This window comes from Netta rufina (assembly GCF_964035555.1).
Source record: "Netta rufina genome assembly, chromosome: 1".
Classification (NCBI taxonomy): domain Eukaryota; kingdom Metazoa; phylum Chordata; class Aves; order Anseriformes; family Anatidae; genus Netta; species Netta rufina.
This window is the reverse complement of record NC_140123.1, coordinates 68,569,556-68,583,878: the sequence shown is the minus strand read 5'-3', so window position 1 is coordinate 68,583,878 and position 14,323 is coordinate 68,569,556. Positions and strand designations below refer to the sequence as shown.

Sequence of the window (14,323 nt, the reverse complement as noted above, 5' to 3'; positions counted from 1 at the left end):
GAATCTAAAGAAAGCCCATACCTAACTGTCCAGACCATACCAACTGTACAGTAACACTGAACTTAATTCAACCCTGAACGAGGCTAGCATAAGCTCCCATGAACTACCATTTAAAAAACACCTCTGCTTGTACTTCTAGGGTAGTAGTGTAGTACCCTAGTGTAGCTGGCCAGAGAAGCTTTGGATGCCCCATCCCTGGAAGTGTTTAGGCCAGGCTAGATGGGGCTTTGAGTAACCTGATATAGGGAAAGGTGTCTCTGTCCATGATAGGGGGGTTAGAATTAGATGGTCTTTAGGGTCTCTTCCAACCCAAACCATTCTATTATTCTATTCGCTGAAACACATCTTTGAAATATTTTTAAAGACTATTAGGTTATACAGACTAGTGGTTTTGCAAAAAGCAGTTCAAATGCAGCTCAGGATTATCTTGGAAATTATTCAAAATTCAAAAAGGTGGAAGAAAGAGCTCTACTTAGTAGCTATACTCAGAAGAAGATGGAAAAAGATGTGACTCCTCAGAAATAGGTCATAAGGGATATCTGAAAGCCACACTGCTTTTTTTGTTTGGCATTTCACTTACAGTAGATTGTTTTGTACAGTTTTTTAGTTACTGAATATCCAGTATTTTGGGGGGAAAAAAATCTGTCTGAAATGTGAAAATGTATATTTTTGAGTTTCTGATATAAAATCCATCTTTTTAATTGTATCCAAAAAAAAAAAAAAAATACCCAAAGAAGTTGGTTTTGACTGTTTTACTAAAATAGAGGATATGGGTTTGCTTCCACAATGTGCATGTTGTTACAAAACGCATTCCTGAATTCAAAACATAAATGTGAAAATTTTTAAATCTATGGATGTGTATGTTATAAATATTTTATTTGATTGTATATCACAGCCTATTCCAAAACACCTTTCTTACTCATTGTTATTTAAATAGCTTTTTAGTTTTGCATTGTTCAAAGAAGCAGCTTTTATTACTTAAAATAAGATGCAACATATTTTTAGGACTTCTATAGGATTCATAAGAGGAATTAATTTAGAGAAACTTGCCAAAAAAAGAAATTCCTTTAAAGGGAAAAGCAATTGCAATTTTAAGACATATGATTCATCACAAATTTTGCACCTCCATAATCTCACAATCCTTTACATCTATGAAAATTAGATTTTACTTACTGAATGCCAATCCTTTTCAAAAAGTCTTTAGAGTACACATGTTAAATGTGAGAATGCATCAACCTACAAACTATGCACCTGCACATTTTTCCAAATGACTTTATGGACTTAAAATACAGTAGTTCAGTGAGTTAATATGAATGAGAAGTGGCTGTGACCCTCAAGAAATTGCTGAGTACCTGATGGCTGCACACTGCCATCAACTGGTAACTGTGAAAGAAAAATTATACAGCTGTAAAATTTAAAAGTCCACAAGAAATACTATTAACTATCAGTTTTACCTTCTTACTGGTGGATGAATGACCATTATTAGATACACACTATACGTTCAGTACACATCAGCCATCTGCCATGAACACTAGACAATATAATTATGAAATTTATGGAAACGAGTAAAAAAAAATCCTTTTGGAAACAGTACAAAGGTTTATGTTTACTTTGAAACAGCATAAACGTTTTACCTCATCAAATACTTTGGAAACTACATGCTTGTCCAGAACTGGGATGTATTTAGTACCATGAGGGACAGCTGTAGGAGCTAAGGCATCCATGATGGTGAGTCGCCTAGCAACGAGGCCATGAGTCTTTAACCAAAAAGCTGAAGAGGTATCTAGAGAACTAGAAACAAGAGACTGTAAGATGAAGGTAGAAATGTATTTGAGAACTTTCAAAGACAAAAGAAGAATATAAACTAAATTTTGTGTGATGTGTCTTTAGATGCACTCACATACCTTGTAGATGTCCTTTTCACAGTTTTCTTCATTTTCAGACCTGAAACAAAACATTTGTATTTCATTACGTTATAGTTTTTTGTGCACACAAAAGCATATATACATACACTGACAGAGGAATAGCGTAATTTTCTTATTTGTGCCTACTAGTAGTGTCACAAGGACTACAAAATAGCATTCATTTGCTAAATCAATCAATGAGAATAATGTTTCCTGTGTCTGTTGGTGCTTGATCAATGGTAACAGTATTACTGTGTGTCTCATGAGTCCTAATTAACTAATGAGCAAATTTATAAAGTAGACGGTGAATAATTTATTTATTTTTAAAAAGACTTTGAATTTTGTTCTTATTTATTCCTGTAACCCAAAATAAAGATTAACCAGTTTATTCCCCAATTCAAGATGCAGTACCAAGCACTATCACTAAAGAAATGACAAGCAGTAGATAATTTAAGGTATATTGCTATGAAAATCTATACAAAATGTATCTGAAGAACTAAAAATAAGACACTGAAATCTAAAAAGTCCAACATCTTTAATTATTAATGGTGAGGTTTTAGAAGAACTTATAGGACCTATTGTATAGAGCTGCATGAATCACTGTGAGACATGAAAACTATCTGGAAGTATATGCAAGCCCTACTGGAAATACTTTTGCCTCTACATAATCATCCTTCCCAGAGCATATAAAGTGCAACCTCCTTTCATATCGGTACCACACTGTCACCACTATCAGCTTTAGACTCAACATTGCACATAACTAAGAGTTACTACATCAAAACAACAATATATTACTATATCATAAGAAGAGATTCTCGAAAAGTATTTACCCCATTGATAAAAAGTAACTTCCTTTCAGCAGTCTAACATATATCAGCATCACAGCTTACACATACTGTGGACATAAGTAAGCTGCTGTAAGCTAGTTTAGAAGTCTGGAAGCAGTTGTAAATTGTGAATACCTTGTTTCAACACCCTCTTGCTTCTCCAGCTCTATGCATCTCTGCTGAGCTCTGGACCTTTCAACTGTGGGTCTACATGGTTTTGCCTATTTTGAACTATTAGTTCCAAACATATCTAGAGAAATATTATCAGCTACCCCATCCAGGGCTTCCTGTTAACCTGCCTTTGAAAACAGTTGTGCATTTCACAGTCTTTCTGAGAGAAAAACTCTTTTTTTCAGGAGATGTTCTTTCCTCTGGGCTTTCTTCCCTTGATTGCACACTATGGCTCAGAATTCGCAGCAGACTCGTTTTTGTTTGCTCTGTAGGTGTTGAAAAGGAAAGAAAGAAAAAGAACTAGCATTCATCAAATACATGCCTGGGATTTTTGAGTTCCTCATTGGTATCCAGTCCCAATTTTTAAAGGACTGCCTATACAAGGCCACAAACACAAAATTACTTCAGCACTAGTTTGTACTTTGTGCTTTCCCAAGGATGAAGACTGCATAGAAAGAATATTTCAAAGAGGAATAGTACTGTTAGTGTAGTAAAGAGAAGTTACCATAAGTAATGTTGTTAACTAGTGAAACATAGATCAGCTCTTCAGTCTCACCAACAATGTACTATTTAAGATAAAAAGAAATAAGGGTTTAATATCTACTGTTAACAAACTGCTTACAGAGGTTTTATAATTTTTTGTCAAAATGGTTTAATCTTTCATTGCAGGGAATATGATGAAACATAAATGAGCAGACATTTGTCTGTTCATTTGAGTCAACTAAGATGGGAAAAAGTAAAAATGACAAATATTAGAATTTCAGAAAGATTGTTTTTTTGAAGCTTCATCAAAGGCTCCATTTGTTCCTACAAGGGATGCTTTCTTCTATTGTCAACAGAATGTTTTCAAGTTAGTGGATAAATTCTAATAAAAACTACAATTCGTTTTAGTCATACCTGCAAATAATGCTTTCTTCCTTCGGGCTGGACTGTCACCGGCGGTTTGCCAGGCATCTACCATACATCGAAGTGGACTCGGTGCTGGCTCTTGTGAAGCACAGCATGGCCTACTGCTAAGGGTAGTGTCGAACTCTTCAACATGTTCATTTACAGAAGACACAGTGTGTGTTTGCTTCTGATTACTGCTTGTAAGTGACAATGAGAAGAAACAAGCAGTAAATACCTCCAAGCATATGATATCACTGTTTAAAAAAATGCTAAGTTGAAGTCTACAAAAAAATTAAATAGACATTTCAAATGTTTAAACAGTGCAAAATATTTTCTCTGTCGTCCTAGTCTGCATTTCAAAGAGAAGCTCAAAGGAGGTTAAATTACCGTTAGTTTTCTGACCAATTTAAAAGTCATTCTTTAGTCTATTTTAAAAAATGTTTATCACTTCGAAGGCAACACCCTCACATATATTTTTAGTCAGACATCAGAATGATCGCTAATAGCCACTTTGAATTCTGTGGAGAAAGAACAGACCTACTAACAGCAATGAAAGTAGCTGACATATATATATATATATATATATGTACTTTATTTTTCACTACTGTAGTGAAAAATAAATATATAAATATTTTTCACTACAGTAGTGAAAAATAAAGTACATAAATTCTGAAATAAACACCTACATTTTTATACGGAACAGACTACCTCATCTTCTATACGTACTAAATCATTCCACAGGACACTGCACTTTTAATTTACTTAAGCACATTTATATTAACTTACTGTTTTTAAGAGATCCCTGTCTTATAAAGCTGAATACTTTCAATGTACTTTTTGTCTTTGTACTATATTTTTGTACAAATAAATGAGGCACCAGGCAAGCTATTCCTTCCTTTTTACTAACACTGTGCTCCTATACAACTCACTTAATGTTTGAATCCAGGTCTGTCTTTGCTCCTCAGACAGAAACTCAGCATAATTAGCCATGCTGCAAACTCTTCTGCAATGGCCCAGGTGTCTGCCTCCACTATGCTGTGGAAGAACCTCTGTTTGAACTGTCATGCTTGGCACTGTGACATTTTAAACAAGCTTTTCAACTGATGCTGAACATGGAACTACTTTTAATGAGGAGATTACTTATCTTTTGATAAAAAAACAGAGAGAAATATGGCATGAACATACAGACATACAATGTAAGATCAAAAATGCGGACAGAATAAGCTGAGTTTCATCCAAGGTGTTTGCCAACCAAACCAACCATCTTTTAAACAAAAACATTCCTAAGCAATTTATGTTTCAGTCAGCTTATTCCAATGAGTGGTAATCTAGTCATGTAGTACTAAGCCAACTCTACCAATAGGACAATAATTTTTATTGAATTTCCTAGAACAGAGGGAACAACTTTGCCCTGTGCTAGAGAGAGTAAAATATTTTCACCTCTTTGCTTTAATTATTCCAAATAATTTGAAACTACCTGTCACTTTGTTCCAGTTTCAGGCATCACAGTTATTAGTATGTTTTTCCAGGCTTTTCTTTTCCATTTATGTAACTGTTTCTTTAAAAAATCAATCTTTCTTTTTAAAAGAGGAGAGTGTCAGAGATTAAAAATGCGAGACAATGAAAAAGAAGAAACGTAACAGATAGCTCCTATCTCTTACTAGCCTAATAGCAGTATGAGAACATACCTATTCTCTGAATCATTTTCTTCTTTATAACAATCCATCATCAGACATTCAGTATGAAAGGTCTTCACTTTCTCTAGATCTTTTTCTCCCTGCTCAATCTCTTGTTTTAAAAGATGTATGTCTTCACTCTATCAAAGAGAAAATCAAATACCTTATTACAATTACTCCTAAGCATGTTTCATTTCTGAACTGACCTGAAACTATGCAAGCTCGGATAATAATATTGAATAATGACTCAGTTAGGATAGCTGCATGATTTTGTATATTTTTTCAGGTAGTCTTCCCATTTCCTAAACCAACATTTGTTTTGCCCACTTTCTGTATGTATATTTATAGAAAATATAGAATTTATAGAAAAAAAAAAAAAGATAATAATGTAAGGTACATCTATTATAAAAAGTTTCATTCTGTCACTCTGTCACTCTACAAATCACAGCTGTATCACATTCTGTCCCAGAAAAATGTGAAGAACAATAGTCTTCAAGTAAATGTTGGAACTGAACTGACCAGGAATTTGGACTACAGGAGGAAACAGGAAAGAATTCCAAAGGTGATCCCCATACAACTCTCACAGGGTCAAAAGGCTGGACATGGCCAACACGGACTCTAGACCCTCCTTTCCAACATGTGCAGAGCATGTGAATACTCCACATCAGCAGCATCACCTAAATTGGCCAGTACACTCTCCAATATCTTCCAAGAGTAGGAGTATTTTCACGTCTTCCTTCTTCTTCGTTCTTCTACAAAGTTCTAAAGTGCCTGCTACTGTCTTTTTCTCGGTTGTTCTCATGGTTCCACTACCACCATTTTCTAAAATTTTGGAACTAATTAACTGAGTGTTAACTTTAGTTATAAAAAGAATATGCTTTAAATGGGTATTTCTGTTAGTCCATTCAAAAATTTCCTTCTGGGAATTGTTAGATTGAGCTCATTAGTTACACTTGATAGGACACTGTTATCTTAGTAATTTTACTCATCATAGGTCTCTCCCCAGTAGAGGAGAGGCTACTGTAGAGCAAACTTTCAGCAAAATTCAGCCCTGCATTTTTCTTACTCATTAGGAGGATACAAGAAACAGTTTCATTTTCAACAGTAATTTGTTTTTGCGACAACAGAGATCATGTACTTCTTCCAGAGATTAATTTTGTCTATATATTTTTTTGTTCGTTATTGTTGTTTTGGTTTTTGTCTTTGGCAGTTTTGTTTTGTTTTGTTTTATCAACAGCAGCATTACAAATGTAATCTGCATTATATTTGGGGGGGGGTTGTTGTTGTTGTGATCTAACAAAATTTCATAAACAAAAATGGCAAACTCATTACTTTCTAAATAATCTATTGTACTGTGAAATTGTAATAATGTCAGTCCCATGGTTCCTTCAATAGCAGTAAGAATCGAACCTATGTATTTTAAAATACTCACAATAATAGACTTTGCACCATCAGGGTCAGTCGAATAAATATTGTAATAATGAAAACGTCCCCCTGTCTCAGTAGATAGTTCATTCAAAAATTTATTAGCTTCTGTATCATCACAGTTGAAGGATACAGTATGAATGGGAATTTTACGATGAAGCTGTACTTGAGCCAAAATTATTTGAGGGGGCTGAAAAATAAAAAAGTTATATGAAACTAGTGGAATCTAAAACTATACATATCAAAATAAGGAGAATTTGTAATAATGTAATTAGCCATTCTGTTGCTTAGAGACAGATAGATATAGATCAGTTAGAAGCATGCATTTTATACAGATTATTTCATAATTATACAAAATAAGCTCATTTAAAACTGAATTTGAAACACGAGTAATGCATTAAAGCACAGGACACTAATAAAATAAAATTTAAATTATAATCATCACAATCTGTTTCTCAAGTTCTAAAGTAAATTATTCAAGTAAAGGAAATTAAACTAATTAATTGGTGTTTATAATTAATTGGTGTTTATATGTATATAACTGGAAAAGATCAGTTGATATTTTTATTAAGCCAACTTAGTTCAATGACAAGTTGTTTCAATACCAGAAAAGAAAAGAGAGGCTGAGAAAAGAGGAAACCTAACACTCCTCTTCCAATAAAGATATAAAACTCAGATGAGAAAGTATATCTGCCGTTTCTATAAATGTTCTGGATCTGGCAATCTTTCAAACAAGAAATTAATGAGTCAGTTCTCTAAATTCTGATAATACTCTAGTTTTTCAAAAAACTGTCATATATCTTGAAAAATTTAGCTTTTTCCTGATATTTTTAATATATCTATTTATTGAACTTTAAAAATGAATGCATTCTCAATCATTTTGCACTTTCCCTCAAAAAAAAAAAAAAAACATTTTAAAAAATATGTCATAAAAGCCATTATTAAATAGGTTACAAATACATATTAATTAATTGCTGATAATAAAAATATTTAAATGAGGAATCTAAGTGTACATTAAGCCAAAGAAATCTTTAATAAAATATGAATGTATGCTGCTAGTTTGTAAAAGTGCCCAACAGTACAAAGATTTTATTCAGTTGTAAACTGCTAAATTTTAATGTGTTAGCCAATAACAATCAACTTGCCTTTAGAAAAGATCAAAGATTAAAACTAAAAATAAAAACAAAATTAAAACATGTAAGTCAAAGTCTCATATGCTAATTTAAATCAAGTTTATATTTTGATATTCAAATCACTTTGAAGAATATAAATCTACTCTTCTTCCTCCTGGGCCACTCTCCTTTCATTAAGAAAAGCAAAACAGAAAGCAAAGTGAGCTTTTAATACTTTTATTCTTTATCATAGTATTATTTCTGCAGTGTACTGCTCCGTAATTAATTTTATGTGCCTTGCAGCCCAGCTGTTTACCTAAGTCAAGTCAGGATTTTACTTGATATCTACCATTTAAACAAAGTTAAATTTTCATGAGCGAATAACGTCTTTTAAAAATGACACTCACTGCATGCTGTGTAGTTTTAATATTTAAATTCAACCATATTAAGGGATCGTCTTTTATTTATTTATTTATTTCATGAGAGAGATTTGTACTACATTAGAAACAAGTTTTAATACAAATGCTAAGCTTAGATATCAAGATACATCCTTCATGTTTCATCAATGACCAGATTCTTAAAACAACTAGTTAGAAATGTCATGCATTTTCATGCATCAAAGACTGGACTGTGGGAGAAGGGTTCGAATCAAAGCCTTTCTCAAACAGCACGTATCTCAAATACAATTTTTAAATTTTACGACATCCTCCAAGAGACTCTGCTCGGAAGATATGATAGTCATCTCATACAATTTGCTTCAGCCTTCTGACACTATCACTGTAGCACCACACTGCTCCAGTTTCTGTATTCTTATTTCAGAAATACCTGGTCAGGTCTCCCGTCAGTCAAGAGATAAATAGCCTGTGTGTCAGCATCAGCAAGAGCAATCTGGAGAGCTCTGAGTGTATTTGTGGAACTTCCAACCTAAGATACCAAAAACAAATAGACAAAGAAACAGTTATAAATACTACTAGTTCTTTGTGTTCTTAAATTCATAATGACAGCATACTGATTCAAGGGGAACCAAAATGAGTAATGATATGAACCAAAATGAGTAATGATATGTTGAAAATATTTAAGTCAAATGGCTAGAAAAATCAAAGCAAGTGTCAAAGTAGTGTGAATAGGTACCAAATTGGTATTCAGTACTTATGCAAACACACATAAACAAAATGCTGAGCAACAGAAATATGAGCTGTAGAAGGAAGTGCAATCACTAAAATACTGTAAAGAGAGAGAAAGAAGTAAGATAAAAGATAAATTCTATTACATTTTCCTGCTACTGTTCCTGAATATCAACTCATTGCACTCACTTGAAATACTTATTTTACATAATCAAATGATTCAAAAGCTTCACAAATGAGTTTCTCAAAAATAGGTAAAGGACTTCCTGGTTTTCTGAACATTTATTGCCCAGTTACTCTCTCAATCCATCAATCTAAGTATCATTTGTTTTTTAGCACAAAAGTTGGCTATAACAACAAGAAAAATACATAATAAAACAATGCCGTGGCCCCTAAAAAATCATATTTGAGTAATTTGTGCCATTCACTTATGTAATGCTCAAAATCTTTTTTTCTTTTTAGACTAAATGCCACTCTAAATTGACTAAAATGCATTTCACATCTAACAGAAACCACAAAAAAAAAATACAATTTACATCTTCAGATTTCCACTTTTCAGACATTTCAAGCAATCTACAAAACCTTCCAAACTTAAGGGAAAAGTAAGGTTTTACCAGTGTGCAAAACTGTTTCATCAAGTCATTCTTTTAATAGGGTCCAAGCAATATCCCTGAAAATATACAAGTCTGTTTTAGCATAATACTTAACTACTTTTCTTGATGGCAGCAGGGATTGTAGTGGTTTAAGCAAGAAGACACTCGGGATCCACATGTTTAATACAGTACATAAGATAAATATATATCACTAACATCAACTCATACATGCAAAAATACATTAGGATATAACATTATTCCTTCAGTCTCATTAATTGTGTTAAAACTATTCCTAGTCCATCCCTCCAGGAAAGTTTCATTGGAATGGGTAAAGGTAAAGCAGATGAAATGGAATAGGAGGTACACTCTGGGAGTGACATGGTATGTGCCAGTGTAACACGGTATGTGCCAGGCAACACAACAGTTCAGATGCTACATAATCCTATTTACTAATCCACAAAAATCTCTTAACAGTACCTACTTATGCAAAATAATCAGTCTGAGCCAGTTGCTTTGTGTCAAATGTATCTATTATTTCCAATATTTTAGTAAGCATTATAAAGTTCAAGTCACGCATCACCTGTAATTATGTGTAAATTGTTCATCTTGACTCTTTTCAATAATGTTACATGGCTTTGTTCTGATTTGAAACAAAACAACTGCTATATCATGGGAAAATACTGCGGATGCTGATGATGTGAGAGAAAAGACTACCTTATGATAAAAACTGTTAGATTTCTTAATAGCTACTGTTAAAAAGCAGTCTTTATCATTGTTTAAAAAAAGTTGACACACTTCAATTACATGGCATAATCACCCTTCAAATTTTAAATATGATTACCCCAAAAGGTTTTTTAAGGAACAGTCGGTTTGTGTTTACAGCTCAGCTTCCTAATTCAGCATCCTGGGATCAACGTGTATAAAACAAGATCAAAGAATATACTTTGATTAATATTCCACGGTGATCTTCTGTTCATTTCAGCTTCACTGTCAAGCCAGCTTTCTGATCTCTTTAAAGCCTGTGCTGCTTTATATAGACTAAAAGGTCAGCAGCAGATGTCAGACACCCTAGATATTTTCAGATATCTAGATCTGAACACATAAAAGGAAATTTATTCAACAATTACCAACAATTCAAAAATTCAGTTAATAGCGATGAAAAGCCCATTCTTGAACACATACAAGACGGTTTCAAATTATACTAATTCAAAGTATTAGGAAGTGATGCTGTACCATGTCATATGGCTTAAACAGATCCAATTTTAAAGTCTGAAGGAAGGCAGTAAAATTAAGTTTACTAACCTCAGCTGTAAGTATTCACCAGCTACTCAGTGAGGCCACACCAACACTTTATTTTCTGCATGCATTTGTCTGTTATCGTTTTCTGAGAATACAAACTTCTTTATCTTGCTTTGCAGTTTCAGAGTTTCCCCAATAATAATTGGGAAAAGCTAATAATAATTACCTTCCCCAATTCCCTCACCCTCAGGAATTTCATCATTAAGTCTAATGAAGAGCTGTCATAATGCTGATGAGTTTTATTATATAAACATATGGGTGGGGTTTTTTTGTGTGTCAGAAAACTTAACGTTGGATATATTTTTACTTTTACATGACTGACTTTCAGTCCACCCCTGGTAATATTGCTGTCCACATTCGACACAATAACTGGTCCTAGAGCAGCTGACAGCTACAGTCACCTGGTGCCTGTCTGGGGCTGACTATAAGCATTTCTATTCTATTGCAGAGAAAACCCTTAGGTGTGGCCACTGTCAGAGAAAGAATATTGGGCAGAAATGCTTGACTTGACTGCAGACAGATGTTTGGTCTGAGTATGCTTGTTCTCATGTTCCTGTGAAGTTTAAAGTCAGCTGTCTATCTAGGCACCAAAAGGGACTAGAAATGCTCCTCCATCTCATGACCACCAGCTGGCAGCCAAACAGTTTCCTGTATCACCTCTGAGCTGTGAGTCTACAAGCTACAGCCCTCACCAAGGCAGCGGCACCTCTGCAACAAGAGTGACAAGTTTAGACCCAGGGTCTGAGAGCACCATCACGGTTCCTAAAGAAATCAAACTGGCCAATGCGTGCATTGTGGCTGTTAAATGTAGCATACTGTAAACTGTATTAATACGATCTTATGAACTGGTCCACAGTTAAAATATTATAACTGACAGATAATAGGTTGTACTTGGATCTACTAAATATATATCCTCTATATTTTCAGCTTACTCGAGTCAAATCCAGAAATACCCCAACCATACAGAAAGAGAAAACACAAACACAACTTTGTACTAACACGCTGCATGATAATTAGCTTCCATGTTACCTCTAGTCCTTTTATCCAAAGCCAGGCATCTTGCAAATTCTCCTCATTAACTTCAGCAAGTTTCTCCCGCCAGGCCACTGCTTGGGCACTAAATTTCACAAAATTAAATCTCTTTTTGTGTCTCAATTGCTCCTGCAAGAGACAAAACCTGATTTTTACTCAGTGTTGAAAGAAAGGATACTTGTATCCTGAAATACTGACCAGTAAGACTTGTTTTAACTCATATACAGTTGATTATATCATTACAATAAATTACAGTAATGTTCAGTTGTGGCACATAGAGAGACATAACAAGACAGACAATTACTGCATGCAATTATTAAGATAATTTAACTTCCACATGCTAATCTACATCTACTCATATTTCTCAAGCTATTTGAACAGCAAATGTCTAGGAGAGAAAGAGAGAGAAAGAAAGAGGAAGAGAGAAAGAGAGAAAAAGAGAGAGGAAACTAGGTATTAACTTTGGTATAAGGAAAATATTTTGACTGTTTAACAAAGGAATTTGAAATCAGAATCAAAATAAGACATCATTTAGAGGAGAAGAACAAGAATCAAATGCCAGACACTGGCAAGGGGAACTAGGACAGCAAAAGAGAACTGAGAATTTGCTGAAGTTGCTTTTGGACCAAAGTTACAAGGAGTGAAAGTTTTGTGCAAGCCTGTAAAACTTCCAGAGCCTGGACTCTTTCACTCCACCATTTCTGTGCAGTCCTGTGACAACTTCTGGCACAGCATCTAATCATTTTCTAGGCTGATCTAGTGCCACAGAAATGGACCACATCATACTACATCCTATCACTTACACATAGCTCAAAAACCTATTACAGTTTTAATATTTTTAGCCCTACTAATGACTGCTATCCGTGCCAGACTGATGGCACATTTGTTGGTTATTTCTTTCAAATCTGAAAAAATCAAGATGAACCATGCTTTAACAGTACCTGTTTCTCTCAAAGCTCAGGTGTTATCATTGTAGATTTCTAAAACTAGGTGGGATAAGGTCATTTCAGGTGTGTCTTCAAGTACTCACTGCTTCCAAGCTACTTCTGCACTTTGCAAGTCACTTAGAAAAGATCTGAGTGACTCTGTAAGATGCAAGCAAGCTTGAAATGCTCTACACCCTCTAATGTCACAGTATGAAATACATATTACAAATCACAACATTCCAGTGGAATCAGATGACACTGCTTAAAATAAATGAAAAAGAAATATTATTATTTTTTTTAGGAGTGAGTTGGCTTGAGGGACACAAAAACTGTTTAAGCCATTTTCATTTTTAACATTTTCTCCAGGTTTCTTTCAAACATTTTTACAGATGTACAAGAAAAAAAAAAAAAAAAAAAAAAAAAAAGATTGAAAGAAGAATAGAAAACATAAACTAAAAAAGTGGCACACCAAGAAAAATCAAAATACCTTTATAAAGCTGATGATTTTGGAAAACCATTTCAAAATAAATTAAAAACTGATTGATAGATAGACAGATAGGATAACAACCATCCAGAAAATGTCAGCCTACTCTAAAATACTCAACAGTTTTCAAAATCATCACTTCATCAAACCTGTATGAGCTGAAATATTTTCTCCTTCACCAGTGGCAGCTTGTCCTTCATAGACTGGGATGTATCAATAAGAATATAGACATCATCTTCAAACACATTCCCAAAGAGCCCTCTGCTTCCTTGTTGAAGCCACTTAATTCTGGGCAAGGAAAAAAAAAAATATGTAAGATCTTGGGAGCACTGTGTATCAGCATCTAACAGAAAGGATCTTTTATCACTGCTGTATTTTCTAGTCCTGTTGTTTAAATGCTGTTGTTCATCCCTGTCACGAGCAGTATGTTGGCCTTGATGAATCAGTCATCTATCACTACATAACAATGCAAGATATTTTTATTTTCTAATTTCAATGGGGATCTGGAGATGAACAAAAAACACACACAAAAAAAAAGAGTATAATGTCAATATGTATAATGTCAATTATACAGTAGTTTGAGCTAGCAAATCCCATGAGGAAGTACCTATAACTATTGCCTCTGTAACTGTTCTCCAGTCTGAACTCAAGAAATCATTTAAGCATCTGCTAATACACTTCCCTTTTCAGGAAACCACTTGAGAACCTATTCTGCAAGCAACTTGAGCACTTTAAAGAGTCTTAATACAACACAGATGCTTCAATGCCGTGTTGACCCAGGGCCTTAAACACAGACTGAGTTTTACATTTTAAACAGGATTTACGCATGCCTGCCAGCTAAATACGTGCATACATACAGTTG

At 34.1% G+C, this 14,323-nt stretch overlaps 1 protein-coding gene across 1 annotated transcript in view; it reads right to left on the bottom strand.

Annotated features, from left to right (window-relative positions):
• VWA3B (von Willebrand factor A domain containing 3B) overlaps positions 1-14,323 on the bottom strand; it is a gene marked incomplete at both ends in the record, with an annotated part of 68,726 nt that overhangs the window by 27,463 nt on the left and 26,940 nt on the right. The window contains 9 exon segments of the mRNA XM_084287789.1: positions 1,635-1,791; positions 1,905-1,944; positions 3,004-3,168; positions 3,800-3,984; positions 5,479-5,606; positions 6,899-7,081; positions 8,829-8,927; positions 12,049-12,180; positions 13,611-13,749. Of these exon segments, the coding sequence (XP_084143915.1) occupies positions 1,635-1,791; positions 1,905-1,944; positions 3,004-3,168; positions 3,800-3,984; positions 5,479-5,606; positions 6,899-7,081; positions 8,829-8,927; positions 12,049-12,180; positions 13,611-13,749 (1,228 nt within the window).